Source organism: Sinohyriopsis cumingii, chromosome 1 (assembly GCF_028554795.1).
Source record: "Sinohyriopsis cumingii isolate HCF-2022 chromosome 1, ASM2855479v2, whole genome shotgun sequence".
NCBI classification, from domain to species: domain Eukaryota; kingdom Metazoa; phylum Mollusca; class Bivalvia; order Unionida; family Unionidae; genus Sinohyriopsis; species Sinohyriopsis cumingii.
Genome location: NC_142961.1, coordinates 109,303,307 through 109,329,514, shown reverse-complemented (window position 1 = coordinate 109,329,514; position 26,208 = coordinate 109,303,307). Strand labels below are relative to the sequence as shown.

Genomic DNA, 26,208 nt, shown 5'->3' with positions numbered 1-26,208 from the left:
AACCATATCTTTAGAAAACCATGAAAATTGATCTTCACAAAAATAAATGAATAAAGTGAATTTTTATTTTTTCCCCAAAATTTACAAAGTTCAAAATTATCAGCAAGATATTCCAATAAAAGTTCAGAAAGTATTTAGCTGCATTGTCCAAAGGTTATATTGTGAGTTGTCTCCCATGCATTAACTAGTGCTAGTTTCGATTAGTTGTAGTGATTTTCTGATTCATTGGTCAAGAAATGAAGACACAATAGCATACCATCCCAAAAAATTCACTCTTGAGCATAAGCAACACAAGCAGAACAGTAAAGCCAGTAAGGGGGGATGCCTTTGTGGACAGGTGTCGTTTATAACGAGATTTAAATGGTTGAACCTATACAAGAAAGGAATCAATGTTTCTTTTACAGAGGTTCCAATGAAAATACAAAGTGAGACACAAATGCTGTCCTTTATGAACATGTGTCCTTTGAATTAAGATAATTACAAAATCTTTTGATATATATATATATATATATATATAATTTCAAATGTATAATACAAGTGAAATGTAAATGTCCTTTATAGCCAAATTTCCTTTATATGAAGGCTAGTGATTAACCCTATAAATGACAGAAGACTGTCTGTTATGGACAATGTCCTTTATATGAAAATGTCTGTTAAGACAGGTTTAACTGTATAAATCTGTCACTGTGATACCATCAGACTGCATAGTGAACAACAAAGTCATAGTCATGTGTTAAGTGGAATACTCTCCTGCAATAAGACTTTGTATGGCATCCATATATGTCAACTGCCTAACAAGTGAGGTCACCTTGCAATTTATTTCATCATGGGCATTTTAAATTTTACTGTTATGAGAAAAAGTGATATTGACACCATCACAATAAAAGTGATATTGCCACTGTCATAATAAAAGTTATATAGCCACTGTCACAATAAAAATGCTATTGCCACAGTCACAATAAAAGTGATATTGCCACTGTCACAATAAGTGATATAGCCACAGTCACAATAAAAATGCTATTGCCAGTCACATTGAAAGTGATATTGCCGCTGTCACAATAAAAGTGATATACCCACTGTCACAATAAAAATGCTATCGCCACTGTCACAATAAAAGTGATATTGCTACTGTCACAATAAAAGTGATATTGCCACTGTCACAATAAAAATGATATTGCCACTGTCACAATAAAATGATACTGCCACTCAGTAACAATAAAAGTGATATAACCACCATCACAATAAAAGCGATATACCCACTGTAACAATAACAGTGATAAAGCACCGTCACAATAAAAATGCTACTGCCACTGTAACAATCAAAGTGATACTGCCACAGTCACAATAAGTGATAATGCCACTGTCTCAATAAAAGTGATATAGCCACTGTAACAATCAAAGTGATAATGCCACAGTCACAATAAGTGATAATGCCACTGTCTCAATAAAAGTGATATAGCCACTGTAACAATCAAAGTGATAATGCCACAGTCACAATAAGTGATAATGCCACTGTCTCAATAAAAGTGATATAGCCACTGTAACAATCAAAGTGATAATGCCACAGTCACAATAAGTGATAATGCCACTGTCTCAATAAAAGTGATATAGCCACTGTAACAATCAAAGTGATAATGCCACAGTCACAATAAGTGATAATGCCACTGTCTCAATAAAAGTGATATAGCCACTGTAACAATCAAAGTGATAATGCCACAGTCACAATAAGTGATAATGCCACTGTCTCAATAAAACTGATATAGCCATTGTAACAATAAAAGTGCTATATAACCTCTGGAAGGCCCCTTGTGTTTCCAAGTGATCTACAGATCACATCACTATCAGCATGGGATCAAGTCTTGGCTTGGTCAATGCATGTTCGTGAAAAAAATTGCCAATAGCTTCTCATGGATCACGGGTTCTTCCTCTACCAAATATACTGGCTGCCATGTAACGTGCTTAAAAATGGCATTAAACCCACAAAGCCAAATGTCACATATGGAACTTATATTTGCCCTTCAATATGTCTGCCTTCCATATTTAATTCATTCAATCCCTCTCAACAGTAAGACAAATAGGAGATAAATTGTGCCATATATATAATTTCCCAAAAGGGACTAGAATTCTTTTTTTTAATTTTTTTTACCAACCATGAGTTAGTTTAAAAGAGAATTATTTCATAGATAAATTTAAAGATGCAAATACCAAAACATATCTAACATCTGCAAGATACATAAAAGTATCTCCCAGTGATGTAGGACACTGGACCGGAGTTGTTAAATGTGACCGGGTAAATTATTTTCATAATGCACTTTTTATTTGCAAAGAAAAGTTATTAAAATTAATAATTTACAAAACAGTACCCATTCTTATAATTGAAAGAAAGTTACAAGCTTGGTTTCATTTTGTTTGTATAAAAAAATGTATTGACCCCAAACCTGTTTGGATCAATATTCTCAATTATATTTTCCCAATAATATTCAACACTATGTTTCTTTGTTTTGCCAGCAAGGTTAAACAGGGGTTGAAAATCTTTCAAAATTCACTCATTACTGTATGAATTATTTTTTTTTTGTGCCTGCCCAAAATAAACTGTTGGCCAACAACAAGGCCAATGACCTAAATTTGATCCTAGGAAGGGTTGTTTGCCTAACTTGTTTTCTGACCCTTCAAACGCTTGCTGTCAATAATTACAAATAGAGACCAGTCTGGGCTCCCTCTGTCAACTATTTATTGGTACTGAAGAGTGAAAGCAAATTATCTGTATGAACTTGATCAAGACAAATGGAAAACTTGTGGCAGAAAGTATGAACTTTCAATGAACAAAGTTGGCAACAATCTTGACAGAACATATCCTTTTCATTAAAGAGAAACTCTGGTCTGCCAAAAATCTTCACTCGCCATATATAGGTCGAGTAAATGGAAAATTCACTAGACTGCTGGAAATAATCACTCTACACTCTGAGATGGGCAAATGAATTTTTAGCCCCATGGTTAAATATAAGCATTATTTGCAAATAATTTGAACAGCATCCTTTCTTCACACCATGCTTGCCAAAACAGAATCTAACTTAAACATCACTTGCTTATATAACTGATATTCAATGTTTGACATCAACCCATTATCCATCTATCTTAATGAAGGCCAATCAAGGAAATAAAGTGCGAGGTGACTGGTATTTTCTGAAAATGACCAATCTCATATGTGGTTTTGCTACAAGACGTTTCCACATCACTCATAAAATATTTTCCTGTAACTACTCAAAAGACATTTGTATCTTCTCTATATTGGGGCATTTACTCTATATATTGGGGGATTTGCTCTAGAATATATTTAGAATATATTTAGGTATTTACTCTAGAATATACTTGGGTATTTACTCTATATACTGAGGTATTTACTCTCTGAATTGGAATATTTACTCTATATACTGGGGGATGTAATTACCTGCTTGAAACTGTTTTGCATCGCTTCTGTCCATACAAGTGACACACACAATCAGCTAAATTTATATGCCTGTCTAATACATGGGTCATAAAGTTCGTGCATACTGTGCTTGTGATTCTGTGTGTCACACAGTTTACAAAGCCTCCCCTTCTTTGACGTTTCAAATCAATGCCATTACCTGCGCTAGTTTGATTGGAAATTATACTTTGAATTTTGTTTTCTCTTTTCATGGCACTTGCTGTATATCCAAATCATTTAATTACGTCTTAACAAGAGATTCTCATCTGCTGCCTCCAGCTATGGTCTTTTCGAAACTCCACATTTTTCTTTCTACTCTAACATGCCACTAAATTCTTTCCCAATTTCATTTCCACTGAAAAAATAAGCTTCTAAGTATAAAGTACGTAAAATGCAGTATTTGTATATTTTAATGTCAGGACCGAGAATGAAGTGGAGAATGTGAGAACAGTCTCTAAAAGACCAACTCTTCATGGATGAAAAACATACAGGAAAGAAATCTCTTGTACACAATTCCAATCATACCTGACTGCAAGAAACAAGTTCCATATCACCACTGCAATCATATGCAAGAAACAAGTTCCATATCACCACTGCAATCATATGCAAGAAACAAGTTCCATATCACCACTGCAATCATATGCAAGAAACAAGTTCCATATCATTGTCAGAAATTCATTTGGGAAAAGGTCAATTGATTTCAAGTTCAACAGAAATGCAAAAGTTACATCTGAAAGAAAATGAGTCGATTATTTTGGCAAATAATTATTACCAGAAAGGGGCCGAGGGAGATGTTCTTAATGAAAGACTCTACTACATGATACAAGAACTGAAGTATATCTGCTTTGTAAAACAATCTGTCCTCTGTCTCTTTAAACTGAATTTAAAAATAAAAAAAAACATACATTAAGATACACAATTTACTCCAGCAGCCATAGAACTGCAGGGCTGGCTATAGGCACACTGATTTGTTTTTTCTGAGCCAGCTTGTTATGAACTGTGATACTCTGCATTTAGTATTCACAAAATGTTCATTCATCAACACCAAAACAGTCTCCGTTTGCAAGTAATCAAAGATATTTCATGGGAATGTATTTGGTTAATAAACTGTAAATGAAAGTATCTTTTTAAATTACAATTTGCGGTCCATGTGCAAACTTTCCTAGAGTTTCTGCAAAATTCTGAACACAATGAAACTGTTTTGATCAATACATCTGGACCCAGTCAATCTAAGCAATACTGAATTCCATTTCCAATGAGAAGAGTCCTAAATCCATATCACCTATATACTTAATTTGAATTTTCAAATATTTCTTCCATAAGCTGCCAGCTTGGCATTCTACATCAATTACAATGGTTACCTGACAAGAAATATATAGTAGTTATGGTGCTTTACTCATTAAGAGTTTACAAAAATTAATTTTTTGTAGAGCTGTTTAAGAGCCAAACATATTTTCACTCTCACTTTCCAACAGTATTTAAAATTCTGTCAAAAATTTGTCCACAATAACTGCAAAAAAACAGAACCCTTATGTTAATTTGAATACCATCCTAGACAAATCCATGCCCATGTGAGTGTTTTCAAGTGATTTTGCCCAAACTAAAAGCACCAAATTGTCAGTTCTTCTTAATCATAAATTTGTTTACAATAAATGCACAAACAGAACCCTGATATTATTTTGAATACCATACAAGACAAAACCATGCCCATGATACTGTTTTCAAGAGTTTTTGCCCAAACTAAAAAGGACCCAATTTTCAATTGTTCTTTGTCACCTCCAAATAAATATTCAAAGCTATTTCCTATCAAGAAGCATCAAGATAAATCTTTTGATGACTTTTTTCAAATTAGAATGGAAAGCAATATATAGTGCATGCTACTATGTGGACTAACCCTGTCAGCATTCACTGGGGGTAAAAACATTTTCATATCACCTTTAATCAAGCTTACATCCATTTCATTTATCATGTCAGTACTTCACCTACTTAAACATTATATATAGTACCAGAACTATCATTATAAATACGGTTTATAATTGGAGAAAGTATCAATACGCCAACACAGCCATTTCTGTCAGACCAAGTCCTCTAAATAAGTGAAGAAAGTCCCATGATATTACTCATGCACTTCAAGGCACAGTTTTTTTAATGAAAAAAAATGCATTTGACATTGCTAGTCAAAGTCATAAGGGTGAAAGAAATGAACCATGGAATAGTGCAATTGTGTGTTTGTGTGCATGAGAGAGAGAGAGAGAGAGAGAGAGAGAGAGAGAGAGAGAAAGAGAGTGAGTGTGTATTGCCTGGTACAACAGCCTTAAATCTGTTTAAGTACAAAACGTTTTCAACACAATTAACTCCAGGTGAACAGAACACAGAAAAGGTCAATAGCCCCTTAAGAGAATGTCCAGGGACCCATGACAAGACTATTTTCTTCAACTGCTGAATACTGAAACCAACTGCAATATTCCTGTGCAATATGATTTTTGAGATGGCCAATGTGGTAGCCATACTGGATACATGATCGACATGATAGTCATTTAGGATCAACTAGACGAAACAAGAAGTGGAATCATTTTCATTTAGGACAAAGTGGACACCATAAGTCTTCAGGTGAAATAATGTCAAAATGACTATCCATTTAAGAGCAGCGATAACAAGATTTTCAAGATGACCATTATGGCGACCATACTGGAGGACAGACTGGCACCATTTTCATTTAGGCTCAACAAGACTTCTTAAGAAGTCTTCTGCTGAATATCTTGTGTCAATATGCATTTGTTTCAGTTTAGCAGGAATAGTGAGAGAGAAAAAATTCAAGATGGCTGCCATATTGAATGTCAGATCAGCAAAACTGTTATTTTGAACCAACAGGACATTATTCTAAGTCTTTTCGAGAAACACCTATGTCATTATGCCCACATTGGAGGTCAGACTGGCATTATTTTTGTTTAGGAGAAACTAGACCTCACAAGAGGTCTTGTGCTAAAAACACCATGTCGATATGACTTTCCATTCAGGAGGTGAGCGTATGTGATTTGGAATTTTAATGTAGCTTTAAAAAAATTTCAGTCATACCGCTACGATGTCTACAGTGTGACAGTTTATAGTGATGTCTAGCACTGGGACATCATGTCGCAGACATGAAGCATTATGTCCCACCCAGACACATTATCCGGACACCAGGCTGACAAGTCCTAACCTCTTGATGCTGAGTGCCAAACGATGCAGCTTTTAGTACCATTTTTATAAGTCTTTGGTATGACTTGGTTGGGGATCGAACCTACAACCAAGCTGGACACTCTAACCACTAGGCCACTGGAGCGGTCTCCATTCAGCAGGAGTAGAGACTTGATTTTCATGATCGCTTCCATGGTGGCCATATGATATTCCACACTGGCATCCTTTTCTTACGATACCAATTAGACATTGTAGGTCTTCCGGTAAATTCACACTTCATTACAACTTACCATTCAGGAGAAGTGGCATTAGGATTTTCAAGATGGCTGATGTGGTAGTTGTATTGGCTGCAAGATTGGCGCCATTTTCATTCAGGACTGTCTGTTCAGTAGGATTAGCAATAAAAAAAATTCAAAATGGCTACTGTGGCTGTCAGACTGTTCAAGTGGCGTCATTTTCATTTAGGACCAAACAGACCATGGGATGAACATATACAAGTTTCATGGTTATCCTCCAAGTAGTGTAGGAGGGGTAGTGATAACAAACTGGTGCTAAGAGATGGATGGACAATGAACAGGAAATCTTGAAAGCTCTTCTTCAGTAAACAAATTGATACACTACCAAATCCATTAATCCAATAATCAATGGTGCTAATAATCCCAGGATTAACTGCTAAACCTTTCCTCCTTACTAACGATTGGCTGAAATTGAGAGTTTTCATTTAGTGAAACTTACTTGTTTGTTTGTTGTAATATTGGTCTTGTCCATTGTGGTAGGAAATAAATTGACAGAAAAATGGTGTTAGTGTTGTGCTTAGCTAAGTAGAATGTCTTTGAAAGAACAAAAAAAGACACTGATGATGTTACTGTTAGTTCTGTGCTCAAGAAAGTAATTAACTGCTGAGAAACGTGTACAAGATAACTTTTGTTGCATATAATAAACAAATCCAACAGAAAGCTCAAAAACAACAGATCAAAACTGACAACGGCAGAGGAGTATAGATCTGTGCAGAAAGAAACCAGATTAGTAATACAGTCAAACCTGCTCTAGCATTCACTTGCATGTAAGGACTGCCTGTGTATATAGTCTAGTTTCAGTAGTCAAGACTGCCTGCTTATGAAAACCACTTAGTGGTCTGGAAACAGATATTTCACTGTAGGAGTTTTTTTTATTATGGTAATGTTATAATAGGTAAATTCAATTTCCTATCCATTCTCTTGACCTAAAGATCATAGTATCTTTTACTTGAGTCTGAGCACTTAGTTTTGTTATCCACAAGCTGTGAAGAATATTACCATGGTCACATTATTTTTACTGGACAAGTAAAAACTCGAGCTTATGTTCTAAAGTTACTTGGTCCAAGTCTCACTGTATATCTTAAATACACTGGAGTCCAAAAGTTCTGACCAGCCAAATAGAATGGTCGGAAATCATTTTTCCTAATTAGTATGCTGCATTCTGGGTTCTTTTTATATTTAAAATTCTTTACGACTGGTTAAATAGATTGGTTGAAAATATTATTTCCAAATCAGACTGCTTGAGAATTTAAGTCTTTTATTGTTTTTTTTTTAATAATTCTTTCTAAAACAACACTGAAAAAAGCTCAGAATTGTATTGCCATTCCTCTAGGCATATATATATATATATATATATATATATATATATATATATATATATATATATATATATATAACAGCAAGGGAGGTAACTCTAAAAAGCTTGATGGTCAACAGTAAACAACAGCATTAGCAGTGTAGCTCAAGCCAGAATGACCAGGTAGTGTTAACTTTCAATAGAATATTTAACAGGGCATACTCTGTGAGACAACTAGAGCAGTGTGCATTGTTTGCACAGGCATGTTATGAACAAGGCAACTTGTCTATACCATGCAAGCGAGAAATGTGTAGTAGACCCCTCCCCACCTTTCTGACTAGTCTGGACCCTCTTAAATATTCAACTGAAAGAGTTAAGTGGCCGAGGCACAGTCTCACCAACATTTATTAGAAGTAAATTCTAGACTTAAAAACTTTTTTGGCTGAATTCATATCAGTACTTAAATTTCATCCAATTAGATTGTGGATTCTATACTCAAGCTACAGTCAAAACATTTTGTTGGTGAAATCCGGGCCTGGTCACCTGGTCAATCTGGCACCCTATGTTATATAGCAACAAACATAATTAGATTTCAGTAACCAAGACAACATTTAATTCACCTGGTCTGGACATTCTGGGATGACTTGCAGGTGAATAGGGTCCTTGTGAGCCTACGGGGAGAAAACAACAGTATATGACAACCCTGTCAAGTTCTATAGCTTTGTAGCTTTACTCAACTATAATTCCAATTTTTATGACTGAACTGCATTTTCTGTCATGTGAATAGATGTAAATGGTCATGTAATACTGATCTGGAATTTTGTACACTTATTGGTTAATTCTGAGAACTACATTTGGTGAAGAAGCTACATTGTGCTTCGAAGAGCCAAATTTTTTTTTACTAATGAAATCCACCAATCTGACAACAGAAAGGAGGAAAATTGGAATTATAACGCTTAAATGACCCTGGTTGGGTATTATTGTAAAATGTACCTCATCGATCATAAAGCTACCCGAAAGTCCTATGGATTTTTAAAATTTGCACGTGATTAGGTAATGTTTACACAATGATAAATACCCAACCATGGCAATTTCTGGAGGGGTGTTGCTAAGATTAAACTCCGACTAAAATTGTATTTAGATAACACAAAATATATGAAAAAGGACAGGACAGATAGCACTATCAATATGGTATACTTGAACCCAACCTCCCAAAACAAAAACCAACACAAGACGCAAGGGCAAAAGACAAGTGTGAGGGTCAAATATGGGTAATAACATTGTCAAACTCTAAGAAAAAGCTAGATCTTTACCTTAACTTATGCTTTCCTAACCCTGATTTGCAAATCATATTTGGTTTCAAAACAATAAGATATACGGATACAAATATCTGTAGGGGCAGCGGTGGAGAATTAATCTATTTGGAACTGTATACACGAGACTCCTTAAAAAAACATGCATAAAAACATGCAAGATCATTCAAAAAAGATGAACATCTTTTTGAATATTACACATCTGTGCTATCAAGGAAAAGAATTCTCTAAACAGAAACCTTCAGATACAAGTCTTGCAAGGATATTAATTTTCATAACAGGAACCAATCAAGGATATCAATCAGTCTGGATAAAAATTTGCAAACATTATTATCCATTGTAACAATTCATGCAGAACGCACTCCAATAGCAGTTTCTTATTTCAATCTGCAATCATATCTATACCCAGAAGTCTACTGGGAAAGATTTATCTCCCTTTACTCTCAATTACCTGAGGGGATCAGGTTTGTAAAAAGTAGCTAAGGTACAAGATATTTGCATCCCAACCTCGTTTATTTCAAACTACATCAGGACATACTTGTTATTAACAGAAAAGCGATATGACTGCAGTACAATTCTTACAAAAACACCAATGGAAGTGATCACCATGTGAATGTATAATTCACACAAGACATGAACAAAAAAGGAAAAGCTTCACAACTTTTCACACAAAGAAAACAGATCTATTAAGTACTATGTAAAATCAATCATATGATTCTCGATGTTTGAAGATTTTCTTTTCTCCAATGCAAGTTCAACTTTCAAGCAGTGTTTGAATGGATTTGTGAATCATAGCAAGTATGAAATAATTAATTTCATAAAGGGCATACAAATATCAAAATATTTTGACATTCAAGTTATATTCCTAAATCATGTATGCTGCAACTGCAGACATGCAGTTCAAATAGTACATGTACAAAAATGTACAAAATTACCTAAGATGGAAATATTGCTATAACTATATGAAAATCTAATTGGGTCATCTAAACACGCATACAAAATTTGTCTACCTCAATTGCATTTTCAATATTAAAAATGCTAATATGCCTTGAAAATCTAATGAAGTCATGAACATACAAATAAACCTATCAAATATCATTTGTCCATCATATGTGGTATTTCCTAACAAAGATTTGTGCACCAAAAATTACCTGTCCAAAATGTTAGAAAACATACAATAATTTTTTAAAATATACTATTTTTCTAAAAATCTAATCAGATCAAGATATGAATGGTAAGATGCCGATTACATTTCATTTCTTGACCTCAAGTGGTTTTACGTAATCATGTTGACATGGTTTAGTCCAAAAAAGTTGGAAACAATTATTCTACGTATATAAATATGACTACCCTATTTCTTTTGTTCACTATGCAAGGTATTTGGACAATCTTGCTAACAAATTTCTCAAGAGGATGTACAGATATATGGATACCAGGACTGATGGAAGCAAATCAAGACACCACTGCTGAAAGCAATGAGAACAGAACAAGAGGCCAAAGTGGACCCCTAATATCATTCACCTGGATTACATCACATAAAAGTTGACCTTGTCACTAAGTAGGCTTGTGCAGCATTGTGAGAACACATTTTGTGCAAACTATCTCCCACACTAGGCTTGTGCAGCATTGTGAGAACACATTTTGTGCAAACTATCTCCCATACTTAATATCATATTAATTGTACCTATTCTGCGATATCCTAATAAAAATTATTTCCAAATATAAAGGCACAATTAATATGCACCAACTTTTGCTCACAATTCAAGTTATCAACGAACCCAACGGATAAAAAATTTGACTTCAAGAGCGGCGACAAGATGTGAAGTCATCTCATTAATATGTGTGGATCAGAGTTTTGAAATTATTCAAGATCTATATTCAAAGTCATGGCAATGTGAGCTAATCGTAATTCACTTTGCAAATATAAAATCAAATGGCCTGAATGTGAAATATCTACATATTAAAAAACAACCCCACCTTTACAGATTAATCACCACTTCACATCTATGCAGGTGAGAAATAAAGAAATGTGATAAATAGTCACATCCTTGTTTACCTTGTGGACTTGGCATAATTGGTGTTCCTGGAGGACCTGATACTTGTGGACCCTTTAAAAAAAAAGAAAGGAGTAAAGAAAATACCTGTGAAATTATGTGTTCTTAATCATTGTCAGTTCTTATTCAATGGAAAAACTTGCATTTTGCCAACTTTTGTCTAATACTCAATTTGTATTTTTACTGTTTTACATATATGATCAAGAGGACATTTTTAATCATGGGTAATGATTATCTTTCATTAAGGACTGTTTCCCCCCATCCCCCAATAATTTGTGAATATTGCATTTAGGATGCGTTCAATTGTTACAGTAATGATTCTGAGCTACTGCTATGGCAGATCCACATGAACAATGTGTCAAGTTTGGTGTGTAGCGTACATCAACAAAAAAATTATTGAACAATATTTTTATACATTGTTATGGCCAGACAATATGCTACCTTAATGTGTTAGGTTTATGGGTTCAAACCTTGGATAAATTGGTTTGCTTCTGTGGCACTTACATTATAACTTCCTGGAGATGCTGTTGAGTAGTTTATCTGCAAGAAACAGAAAATGAATGTGTTACAAGTACCTATCTTTAAGGGGAATATTTACATGTATATTTGTTTTTTACATAGAATATTTTTAAAAAGATATCTATCTATGCATGCTGGTCTATGTGTTATTTACACATTTGTTTAAAGCACTGTAGCAAGTTTAAGTACACAGTAGCAAGTTTAACTATACAGAAGATGTATTTAACCTACTTTTTCTTCCGACATGTACCTAATGTAAATGTCTGTATTATTGCCACAGTGCAGAGAAAATAAACCTACACACATAATTGTAAAAACCAACAATATTAGTGTTGTTTACCTGTAACCAGTTGCAGATGAATGCATTTAATTACTTCAAAAAGAATTAAAGTAGATACTGAATCACTAGTGTGAAAAAGTAATTATCGTGTACATTTCCCCAACTGATAGTAAAGATAATGTACGGATTACATGTACTATGTATGAAGGTAAAATGCTAACTGTTCTCATGGTTCCATTGTGCTGTTTATTAGTCCTGTTAATTTCCTTCCAAGAATCTCCACAGCTAATATGCATGCATCAGTGTTTACATTCACCGACAGCTGGGATGAATGTTCATTATGGTTTTGGTCCAAAAGAGTATATTATTTTTCATCTTTTCAATAAAGAACATATGCACTAATGCACTTACAGTTGTATAATTCATAGAATATTCACAACATTAATGGACACAGCTGAAGCTAATAAGTTTTCCAAACTTTCAATGTCAGAATTCTTTAAAAATACATAAACAGCTCTTTTAACAAAAACAAGCACATTTGCACATTTTATACTTTCAAAAGAAAATGCAAGTTAATTTACCTTATAAATACACTCATTAATAAGTGAATGTACACATAGGTCAAGTAGTGCATTAAGTTTCTCTTTGAATTAAAGAATACATAACAGAAAACGAACAAATGTCAACACTATCAACAGCCCAAAGACTAATGACGTATGCAATCAACTAGAAAGTTTCCATGAAATGCGGATGTCCCACCACAACACCTGAAAAGTGACTCAAATACAAATGTTTACCAAGGCGTGTTTAACAGGTGGATTGATTTTCAGATGGTTAGAGATGGATGTACAGAAAAAGTTAACACTACATGCCCCATCTCTATAAATGTGGGTCATAAAAGACTGGTTGCTTTTTAGAAGCTCCACATAGGATTATATCTTAGCAAAATAAATGGATGACATCCCCAAATTTCCAAATGTCTGAAAAATAACAATATCAGAAAGGCCATCTTTCTTGTTGATTGTGACAATTATTCAGCTACGAGACAAAGAACTTGATCAGATATACTTTAACACTGACCTTAATCAAGGGATGTACATATGAATGGATGGACATGCTCATGGAAGCCAAAGTGATTGCTATGACAAGCCTTCCCTTAGAAAAGGCAGGCTTCACAATAAAATTTGGCAGATTCTATAAGAGCCATGAAAGTTTTACCAACAAAAAAAAAAATGTAAAAAATTGAAAACGGATCAGAAAATTGCTTACATTTTGTGGTGGTGCAAGCCCTAAGCAATGCTGAAACTTAAAAAAAAAAGAGCAATGAGACCATGTATTCCCTGATGATCTTACAAGCTCTGTACTTATAAAGCTTTCATGTAAGACAAGCTTATTTTATATCAACAGGTTTTATCTTCTTAAACAAAAGTGCTTCACTAAGTGACAGAATGACCAAATATCAACTAAAATTCAAGATACATTCAATACGAAAATTACATTTTATCCTTTAAAATGCACAGTACAGACTCGTATCTGTTGCTGCATAATCTTATGTTCTAAATGCCAGTCTGCTAGCACATAATTCAATGACCTATCTGGGTACAGGTAAACCCTGCTATGGCACGCTTCATTATAACATTACCTTGGATATAACACAGTTGTACAATGGCTCTGTAATATTTATCTTAGATAACCTTTATTCTCTGACACTAACAGAAACAACAGCCAAGCTGACAAACAGATAATAATTTTAATATGTTTCAGGAACCAATAGCTTACAAATGATAATTAATATTCTAACTCAGCAATGATTACTTTTAATCAATATATAACACAGTGATGCAACATGGAATTGACAATAAAGGGGTGGATTATCAGATATTACTGGGGGTGGGTGGGGGTGAGATGGTAATACTTATGAAATTACTAATGATGTTTCCTAACTTACCATTTAATTAAATAGTTTACTTTTTTCCTCCCTCTCCAGAATCTGATAGCTTCCCCAACTTCAAAAGATTCTGATGCACCCATTTCTAACTTAATAAGCATTTAAAACGGGTCAAGTCTAACAAGTTCTAGCCCGTTTCTTAAATTTGCATGTGCATTACTTTATCCTCAGCAAACATGAACATCTGCATCGTATGCTTCAGAAGCAGCGACTGAGCCCAAATCTTTTCACATTCAACCAGAGCATGTCTGATCAGTGCATTTGCACCTGATGCCAACATTACCTGGTGGACATTTGTATTTAACCACTCTTGTTACTCTAACAGAAAAAAATTGTCATCCGCTTCACTTAACCAGTTATTACACTTGATAAGTGCCAAGTACAACAAGCACTGGCGTGTCCCAGATGTGGTAAGAATTTCAATACCCCTTTAGGAAAAATTACATAGGCATGCACTCAAGCTAATTTCTTGGAAGTCTTGGTTCTAAATAAAAACCATGCTAGTTGTTAGTGACTTGTGGAAAAGGCAAATGCAAATGATATAATTTAATTCACCACATTTTGATAATAATTATTGCGCACAGTTATAGAAAACATGCATGAATTTTATTTCTTTTTCACAACTTCTCCCCCCTTAAAATTATATTCTTGTGAATGTTGCTCAAAAATTGGGTTGAAAGCCCGAATATGAACCCCAATTACTGCATTATAGTAAGATTCCACTGCATATGAGCTGCTGTGAGCACTGGGCAGGTAAATATGGTATAGATAAATCAATGTACTTACTGATGATGTCGTTGATGGCCATGGCCTATTTCCCTGCCCTCCTGGCCTAAAAGTCACAAACATTTTTAATTATTGATAGAATGCACTGAAGTACTATAAAGCATAATGAAGAATTAAGTTTTAATAATAATGCAAACAGCCATATGGTTTATGTGGAAAAGTTCCATTCTGATTGTATGATTGAAAATCTAGTATTTCGATAATCGACCGCTCTTCTTCCTCTTCATTATCAGCAGCAAACGTAAGAAAAAGATGCCATTATTTAAACTGAGAAATACGCAGGTAAATGTTTTGACAAAGCTAAGATTTACAAGACAGTTTTCTGCCATTACTCGTAGCTTTCACAACTCAGTAAAATTGTCTAATACTAAATAAGAATAGATAGGGATACATTAACATATTTAACATAATTGGGATATATTAACAACTTTTACATAACTTGGATTCATTAACAGATTTTACATAAAGGACACTAAAATTTAGTTTGCTAGCGGAGAATCTATTAAAGTCCCTCAAAGATATTGATGCTCTATTGACTGAACCGAATTTCCAGGCATTCAAGATAAGTCGGGGGCCCCGAGTGGCCAAGTGGTCTAAAGCGTTCTCCGTTACAGATCACTGCCATCTCACCTCTGTCTGCGCCGGTTCGAGTCTCAGATTCAGCCAATATAGGTATGTGAGAAAGCATGCCAGTAGCTTCTCGTGGGTCGGTGGTTCTTTCTGGGGTTTTCCCGGGTTCTTCCTCCACCATTAATACTGGCCGCCATATAAAGCCTATCGTGTGCTGAAAAATGGCGTTAAACCCCACAACAACAACAACAACAACAAGAAGATAAGTCTTTTTTTTCCCCCATTAACTAAAGAGTGCTGAAACTTTCACAAATATTTTTTTAGCAATAACAAGGTTTTCAAATTAGCTGCTATGGTGGAAATAGTGGGTCTCAAATCAGCACCATATTCATTTAGGATCAACAAGACATCAAAATAAGTCTTCCAGTGCAAATCGCATCTTGAGACAACTTTCAGTTGTAGAGGAGCAACATTAAAAAGTTTTGATCAAGATGGATGCCATGGTGGCCATATTTAATATCAGACTGGAACCATTTCCATATAGGACCAACCAGACATCATAAGAAATCTTCTGGTGAAAGCAGTATCAGTATCACCAGCCATCTAGAAGTATAGATAACAAGATTTTCAAGATGGTCATATTGAAAAATAACAGCAGTACCATTTTCATTTACAACCAACATCACAAGGTGGAGTAGTGATAACAAGATTTTCAAGATGGTCATATTGAAAAATAAGAGCAGTACCATTTTCATTTACAGCCAACTAAACATCACAAGGTGGAGTAGTGATAACAAGATTTTCTAGGTGATCACTGTGTCAGCCACATTTAATATCTGAATACCACCATTCTGATTGAAGACCAACTAGCAGACATCACAAGTCGTTAATAAATACCCTATTCTGATATGACCATCCATTCTGAAGTAGTGATAAAATATTCAAGATGGCTGCTGTGGTGGCCATACCAACTTCGAAGCGTCACAGTTTTCATTCAGGATCAACTGGACATTAAAATAAAGTTTCAAGGCAATGTTACTTTTTGTTCAGTAGGAGTAGCAATAATAAGATTTTGGACATCAGATTTGTACCATTTTCACTTAGGACTAACTACGTACCGTAAGAAACCTGGCGAAAAACCCCATGTCAATAAGATGACAACAGCGATAACATGATTTTCAAGATGGCCACCATTGTAGCCATATTGGATGTCTGAACTGCACCATTTTCGTTTATGTCTAACCAGACCATGGGATGAATGTATGCCATTACTCTAAGTAGCGAAGGATGAGCAGTGATAACAAATTTATGCTAATGGATGGATGGACAACAGACTTTTTCCCATAAGCTCTCCTGGTCTATAACCAGTAGAGGTAAACAAGAGTCATTTGAAGTGACTGATGTTCTACTCGCCAAAACGAACTTCCACGAATTCAAGATAAGACCATTTCTTCCTTTAAACTGACAAGTATTTCAACCATATACAGCATGATCATGATTTTTAAATTAGCTCCTGTGGATGTTGTACTGGCACCAGTTTTATTTAGGACTTGGAAGACATCATAAGTAGTCTTCTGGTTGAAACCCATATTGATATGACTTTCTGTTTTTGTAGTTTAGGAGGAATGGTGATTACAATTTGGACAAATGTACATCGGATGGTCCTGTAAGCTCTTTTTGGTCTAGGATGGCAGAGCAGAAATTTCATTCTGAATATTCTGTCATTATTAATTTCTTAAAACTAAAATAATGGACTGCCAAAAGTTTGTACTCTCAGCATGTTATTAAGTTTCAAATTGTTTTGAAAATGGTCTATACTTACATAGACATGGGTGGCATTCCACCTGGCCCCCCAGGACCTGGACCCATACTGTTTGGTGGGGGACCTCTCATGCCCCCATAATTAGGTAAGGAATCGTAAACCTGCAACAAACAAAAATCCGGCAAAATTGATAACACAAAATTTCTCTGCGATATAGACTGAACTTAATTTTGTATCACTCATATTGACTGCAAACAGAACAGACCAATATCTTCTGCAGCATAATATGCATGCAATTCAGGGTCTATGCCATTCACAAACCTGCCAGCCCTATTGATTTTACCATAAGTCTCATGAAAATTGAACATACTGTTTACCGTCGCTACATGTTTTGAATACTTTTAAATATTTTTTACAGCTTTACAACAGAAATTTATGATATTTTATTACACCTTACTGAAAACTGGTCAAACTTACAGCAAAAAATTCAACTGAATTAATGAGTTTGGGTTGGCAGGTCTGCATTCAATAAATAAATCAGGGTCTAAGCCATTCAAAAAACACAGGTCAAGGTCTTTGCCATTCAATAAACAGATCAGGGTCAAAGATATTTGACAAATAGATTAGGCTCTACACTATTCAATAAACAGATATGGGTCTATGCCATTCAAAAAAGAGCTCAGGGTCTATGCCATTCAATAAAGAGATCAAAGTATATGCCATTTGATAACCAGATCAGGGTCTATGTAATTCAATAAACATATCAAAGTCTATGCCATTTAATAAACAGATAAAGGTCTATGCCATTTGATAAACAGACCAGGGCCTATGCCATTCAATAAAGAGGTGGTCAAAGTATATACCATTTGATAACAGATCAGGGTCTATGTATATTCAATAAACAGATCAGAGTTTATGCCATTTGATAAACAGATCAGGGTCTATTCCATTCAATAAACAGATCAAAATCTATGCCATTTGATAACAGATCAGAGTCTATGCCATTTGATACAGATCAGGGTCTATGTATATTCAATAAACAGATCAGAGTCTATGCCATTTGATAAACAGGTTAGGGTCAATGCCATTTAATAAACAGATCAGGGTCTATGCCATTCGATAAACAGATCAGGGTCTATGCCATTCAATAAACAGATCAGGGTCTATGGCATTCAATATACAGAAAAGGGTCTAAGCCAGGGGTAACAAACTCAAATCACCACAAGAGCCACATGAGGACTAGCACATCGGCCCAGGGGGCTGCATCACTGAAACCTTTTCATACAACTAAAGTGGCTCATAAAAAAGGTAGCAAATTGAAATGCTGGAACAAACCAGCAAGTAAATGAAATAACAAATGTTTTAAAAACTGGGTGGTTGAAGAAAAAATTTGCAATATTAATTATTTTACAGATTCCGGGTGTTGCTGTTGGCTGCCTGAAACAACTCCATGAGCCACATCGCTGGCTGTGTGTTTCAGACTCCTGGCGTATGTCATTCAACATAGAGATCAAGGTCTATACCATTTAATACATAATTTCCAAAAAAATACACTAAGAGTTGCATCCCCCTACCTGGATTGCACTCCATATTTTTCGAACTCCATTACTGATCACAAAGTTAAAAATAATAAAGTAACCTACACTAAACTGAAATTGTTATTACTAAAAACATATTTAGATTAAACTGAAGTATATATATCACTCAATACATTATCTGAATGCATTTTAATGTGGATTTTCTCTCTAATGGAATGCCCCATAGACACAATGGTCATATCTGAATCATTTTTCATTCAGCCATGTTGTTAAATTCAGCCATGTCATAAGAAGCCCATTAGTGAAAACACCAAATTAAGTTGATGGTTCCTGTAGACCAAGTAGCAATAACAATATACTGCAATGGCTGCAACAGAGGCCATGCTGGATGTCAGACAATACATCTCACATTGAGGACACTTAACAAGTCATAAAAAGTCCAAACTTATTTTTCTGGAAAAGTAACAACAAGATTTTCAAGGTGGCCATATTGGATGTTCATTCAGAACTAACTAGATTCTGGGGAAAAACTATAAGCCATGTTTCAGGACTTTCCTATGGTCAAGGACTTGTGATAACAAATTTGTGCTAATGAACAGACAGATGGTCAACCGAACATTGCGCAAGTTCTTCACTAAATTATTTTTTGTAATGTAATACAATTCTTACAGCTGGATTCATTGGACTAACTGGGTTCATGGGTCCGGGCATTCTGCCAGGGTGATTCATTCGCTGCATTGGGCCCATACCAGGATGACCTGCAAAAAAGGCAAAAAGGGTTCAATAATACATACATGAATTACTTATTTCTCGTATATAACACACTGCTGCATAATTAATTCTGGGTCAGGGTCTATACTGTCCATTATATGTATACTTTTACGAAGCAGCACAGACTTGGATCTACTGGCCCATCATACTAAAACATCTCTTGGTCTATGTCGTCTTACCTCATAGTACCTGATTTTAAAGACCCTGATTTGGGCCAACAAAAGGGCTGTTATGTCGTATACTTCATTGTTGCAACAAAAACACTGCCATGAAAGAAATGATTTATTCCACATCATTTAAAATTCTATACATTCATGGGGCATTCTTGTTTATCCAATATTAACTAATTTGCCCATCATTTTCCATGGCAATACTCTGCAATGGATTAATGTTACTTGGACTATACATCATGCTAAATGAACCACTACCCTGTCATGGCAAGACAACAAAACCCTTGCCATCAACAATTCTTTTCTTGTATTCTGATCAGCAGTCATGAATGAGACTTTAGCCTGCTGTGCAGGAAAAATAATTTCCTCTGCAAATTGTTTCCCTGTTATTTCATTTGGAGTCTGTATAGAGAAAGTCTCTTTTAATTACACATTTTTCTGTGAAGAACCACCTCTCAATATGCTGGCAAGACGCTTTCAGCTGACAAAGCTTTTTCCCCCAAATAACAAAAACAAGAACAATACTAGAAGAAAGTTAGTCATGGGCTCATGGGCATTCATTATCTCTAGCATGCATACATAACATGTCATGCAACTGATCATTTGGAACAAGGTCTGGATGGCAGAAATGCAGAAGATTAGTGTAACAGGATATATATTGGCTCAAATTCAGCAAAATTAATATTTTCCAATTCTCAACGGGGTTGAAATAAAGCTAGAGCAATTTGGCAATTTGATGCAAGATGCAGGAAATGTTGCTCCATTGTTTTTAAATTATGGGATTAATTGATCCCTGGCCTTCTTTGGTCCCATATGGTTTGCTACCCAGTCTAGTAAGGAAGTAACCTCATCCGGGTCAGTTATGAAAGCCTTAACTGTCTAAACATCCCTAATGGCTGCCAAAATGGATGGGGAGATCATTCCAAATAAGCAGAGGAAACCCCTTTAATACCATATAGAAAAATGAGATTGGTCTGAAAATACAGCAGGTGATGAATGCATACAGACACTATATTCGTACTAAATTACAATGCAAATTAGTCTAGACAACTAATCAAACAGATTTACATTTGTAACATGATGTGAAAGAAATTATTGCAGATTTGATTGGATATGAATTCAGCATGTCAAGATATACAGCATGTCAAGAAATACAGCACAAGAAAAACAGCATGTCAAGAAATACAGCACAAGACATATAGCACGTCAAGAAAAACAGCGTGTCAAGAAATACAGCATTCAATAAAAATACTCAAATTCCGAATGTTGTAAATCGTTAAGTTTCTAAATTCTCAAGTCAACCACAAAACAATTGTTCAAACTACAAACATCTTGGTCAGATACCTTCAATTCCAGTAGTATGGCAAAAGTTGATTTCATTTAGTGTATAAAAATGTTGTAAATGTTCACAAAAGCATTCCACACAAGACTAAAGTCTACATATGCTCACAGATCTTGCTACAACACTAACCCGATTTCACGAGTTCAGTTTGCCATATGATACAATGCCAGGGTTGCATGTTCTCAAGACCAATATAGAGCAACTTTTTTCATCATGGACGTAAAGACAAAATTATAATTTGACATTTTTTGAGCCGAAGCAAAACCTTTTTAATCATTTCACCCATTTCATTAATTTCAAAAATAAAATCAGCACAAATACAAGATAAATATCTTATATAACCTGACAAGATCATTTTATTCAGTAAACATCATGAATAGTTTGCAATTTCAAAAGGAATGTGTTCAGATCATTTTCTGTATTATACTTTCACTATCTGTGTATTATACCTTGTACCCTGTGTATTCTAGTACTATGCAATTACGGGCACGCAGCATTAAAATCACTAGACCTATTAACGAAACATTATATAATGGCATGTTGAACAGAATGCCTTATGCATGGAACATTATTTCCAAGTTTCAAGCAGTAATCAAATATCCAATCTTGGCATGAAGCTCTTCCTATAATCCTAATGCCTTGTGCAGATTTTCAATTGATTTCCATTATGATTGCTAAATATCAAGCAGGAAATAAACATCATTTGCTAACAGGTAAAAGCTTGCAACTAAAAATCCAATTTAAAAGTTTTCTGTTATCAAAGGCTGTGTTTTCACAAGCCTCTGCAATTTTGTCTCCACAAAAGTTTTATCTTTATTCCAATACTGAAATTATTCAAGATGACAGAATTCGGTGATGACATTCGATGTAATTACAAAGAAAAAAAGACAACAAAATGCTCTCATGTGCCTAAAACGAAATCTAATTACCAAAGCAATTTACAACTTGCAGACATTTCATTGAATTACTGTTTGCTTAACTTCTCAAGTTTCTAAGCATTATTGAAGTAATGCTTCCATAATTTGTACTTGTAATTAAGAACAGCAAAGATGGCCACCAGATGAAAATCTAACACAGGCGATAAAATCAACAAGAAAATTAGATGTCGTAGTGTCATAAAAAGAAAATTACTTGAAATCTTCTCAAATAAAGTCAGACTAGAAAGATAAATTGTCTCCCAAATGCCAACCCAACTGAGCAAGAGTTCTTATTTTCAATGTAACAATTTAAGTAAACAATTTTGTTACTGGAGAGAAACTGATCTATCACCTATACCCAAGCCCAACTCATAGCACAACATATAAATCTGATGTTTTATGCTGACACTTGCCCAATGTGAATTACTTTAAGTTTAGTGGGTACTGAAAATTTCATGAAAAATGGTCACAAAAAATGTTGTAGTCATGAATTTGCATACAATATAGAGTGGCAGTGAGATACGTTAGGGACATTAGACCTGAATGTCTGACAAGCTTCCAGTGTGTCTGCAAACACATCACATCTTTGCCAGCAATAGCACTGATCAGCGGGCCCATAGGTATCAGCATAGCAATAGCACTGATCAGCAGGCCCACAGGTGTCAGCATAGCAATAGCATGATCAATGGGCCAATAGGTGTCAGCATATCAATAGCACTGATCAGCTGGCCCATAGGTATCAGCATAGCAATAGCAATGATCAGCAGGCCCATAGGTGTCAGCATAGCAATAGCATGATCAACGGGCCGATAGGTGTCAGCATATCAACAGCACTGATCAGCGGGCCCATAGGTATCAGCATAGCAATAGCACTGATCAGTGGGCCCATAGGTATCAGCATAGCAATAGCACTGATGAGCAGTCCCATAGATATCAGCATAGCAGTAACACTGATCAGTGGGCCCATAGCAATAGCACTGATCAATGAGCCCATAGGTATCAGCATATCAATAGCACTGATCAGCGGTCCCATAGATATCAGCATAGCAATAACACTGATCAGCAGGCCCATAACAATAGCACTGATCAGTGGGCCCATAGGTATCAATATGTATTCGATCTTAAAGACCATAATAGCAGTGCGTTAACTGGTGCAAAATTTAGCATTTCATTACTTGTTTACCTTCTGCAATTCCAGTGAAAAGCTAAATTAAAGTTTTTATCATACAATATTGGTCTTGGTTAATGGTCTATGAGAAAACATAAAGGTGTCTTCAAGGCCACATTCTTCACTTGACTTAGCTTCTTTTTGAAAACATAGCCAGCATTATGTTTTCAACTACTGCTTCACAAAATTTTACGTTTTCTCTTATGAGTAACTGGTACCTCATCTTTAGGTGATCAAGGCTCCACTGGTTCAATAACAATACTATTATCGACGGTCGTTTGTACAAATGCGGTCCAAATAATAATTTTGTCCGTTTCGAATATATTTTAATTTTTTTGCCTTGGATGCCATTTTTTCAGTCGAACGCTTGGAACAAAGCAAGGCATACACTTGAGCGAATGGAAATTGTTGTTTCGTTGTGTGACAAGAATGTGCATAAAATAATAGTTTCTTGTGAGAATCACTTTAAAATCACATGTTCATTTTCTTGTGTGCGGTGATTATATAGTTCTAACATCCTGTTGTTACAAATGATGTGAACGTTACAGGTCATGTAACATCATCTCCAGGCTCCACACTCACTTGTAAACCTATGTATTATAACATCAGCTAAGAAACTGACATGTGCGTGTTTTCCCCGTTTGGGAGAGTTGTAATCTAGCCAATAAAGTAGTTATAGCAAACCTTTTTTTTTGTGTTAATCAGCAAAACATAATATTGGGGTGCGTCAATTTATGTATCGTCGACGACTTTTGTGCATCAGGTCAGAAAAGTCTGTATATTTGATGCATGACGCATGGGTAGATAAAACACTGTATGTATGTATGTATATATATATGTATATATGTATGTATGTATGTCAATAGCACTCTCAGATAAGTAATGAACAAAATTCATTTTATTTCCATTCAAGACTCCACAATCTGACAAGATATTAAAAAGGGTGAAACAATTAATTTGTATTGACATGGAGAAATCTCAAACTGGAAATGACTTTCACCTACTGAAAGCATGTCCCCACCCCACCAACTCCTTTTACTTCCTAGTCTAGTAGCATACTTGAGCACAGTTTTGAACAAAAATGGATTTCCCAAAAATATGGGGAACTTATTACATTCATTTTATTAATTTATTCTTTCAGTCTTTGCTTTGTCTTGCACAAAAAGCTGACAGCAATTAAAAGTGCATTTGTTAGAGTAATGAAAAGACACCAATCTGTTTGTGTCTGCACTCTGAAATTGATGAAATCAGCTGAGTAGATTGGTTCAATTTGTTCAAAGAGTCTCATTTAAAATTAACACTCCAATGGCCTGTCACACAGAGCTAAATCAGTTATGCCCATAGCTCCAACTGATAAGTTTTCTGTACATCAAACAAAACCTAATGTAAATCTATCCAAATACAATCTTTTTCATATCAGTAAAAAGTTGCACAATTGCTCCTAACAAACTCAATTTCAGAAGGGACTCATCTTGTTCAAACTAAATCTAATGGGAGATGCAATCTCATGGCTTTGATGCATTTTGGGCAGACAGCTCGACTGGCACGGCTTCGATAATTTCCAGCAAATACTACCACTCAACAAGAAAGAAATCAGGAAAAAAAAGCCTTTCATTTATGTGAAAGCCATTGAGTAAAGAATGAAAGGCAGTGATTATGGTTAAATTGGAATTCAGTGTTCAATTTCCTCTCTGATCAGAAGTGTTTCAGACTGGCTACTCTCATTACGTCTATGCATGCTCCTAGCAACAACTTGGATTTTTGGATCCAGTATGTGCAGCAACAGGTATGTAAGGGAAGATCACTCTAACAATACTTCAATGTCTGTGAAACAAAGTCTCTATTGTTCATCAAATAAACCATTTCACATATTGCACATCAGATGAATTGCTTGAGGAATGTATCTTCTGTCTTTCCAAGTAATATATATTGTGCCAGCTTGAGGAATGTATCACTTGCCTCTTTGAATATACCATGACATGCAACCTGAACATTTCTCCTTCATTATAATGTGGTGTATGGGGTTCATAACTGCTACTGCATTAAGTACCGAATTATAGTACAGTGAGAATGATCATAATACTGCTACGAGGGAGAGCTTTACTGTAATATATGTCGAGCATTAGTGGCAAGAGACATTTTTATTATTATTTTTTCATGAACGTAGATGATTCAATGGGTTATCAGCATATTGTGCAGTTTAGAAAGTTCTTAAAAAATGTAAAGGTAAATATTGCAACAAAAAAAACTTTAAGAAGGTAAACCTTCTGAAATAGTCACAAACGTGGTGCTACATGGCAATCGATTCCACAGAAATATATCAACATTACTGTAAAAAGATGAATAATAAAAGATAAAAAAATCCTTAAAATATTGAGCCAAAAATATTGTTATATAAATCATATTATTTTAGAAGGTCCAAAATTATTTCAGATGGTGCATCAAACATGTCTTAACCAAGATCCTATAAAAAGAAAAGAAATATGACAAGGTGAAGTCGATACACTCGACAAATTTTCTACCGTACGTGGTCACTTGGCAGGGTACTTTGGCTAAGGCTCAACCTTCAGAAGGTACGTTATGCATGGCCTATTTACACGTGGCAGAGTACTATGTCTTCTGTGATCTGTTCCATTACAGCGATGTCACTTTTCAATCATGGGTTTGATGATTGGAAGTTTGTTTGTAATTTTCATTTCACACAATTTGCCATGTATAAAACATACAAATTTATATAATATTTGTGCAGATTTGTCAATTCATGAAATGCTAAAAGTAAATAAATCACAAAAACTAGACAGATGTTCAATCTGAAGCAAGTTTATTGATGTCAG

General features: G+C 35.1%; 1 protein-coding gene across 17 annotated transcripts in view; it reads right to left on the bottom strand.

Moving 5' to 3' along the window:
• LOC149807575 (single-stranded DNA-binding protein 2-like) overlaps nt 1-26,208 on the bottom strand; it is a 202,057-nt gene that overhangs the window by 36,111 nt on the left and 139,738 nt on the right. For 10 of the 17 annotated variants that reach the window (XM_089968132.1, XM_089968104.1, XM_089968144.1 and 7 more), the window contains 7 exons: nt 19,676-19,764; nt 17,529-17,629; nt 15,137-15,182; nt 13,672-13,707; nt 12,108-12,143; nt 11,606-11,657; nt 8,857-8,907 (listed from right to left, as the gene is read on the bottom strand). In XM_089968132.1, the coding sequence (XP_089824258.1) occupies nt 8,857-8,907; nt 11,606-11,657; nt 12,108-12,143; nt 13,672-13,707; nt 15,137-15,182; nt 17,529-17,629; nt 19,676-19,764 (411 nt within the window). The remainder of the gene's footprint in view (nt 1-8,856; nt 8,908-11,605; nt 11,658-12,107; nt 12,144-13,671; nt 13,708-15,136; nt 15,183-17,528; nt 17,630-19,675; nt 19,765-26,208) is intronic. The other 7 variants (XM_089968078.1, XM_089968112.1, XM_089968205.1 and 4 more) reach the window with 3 other exon arrangements.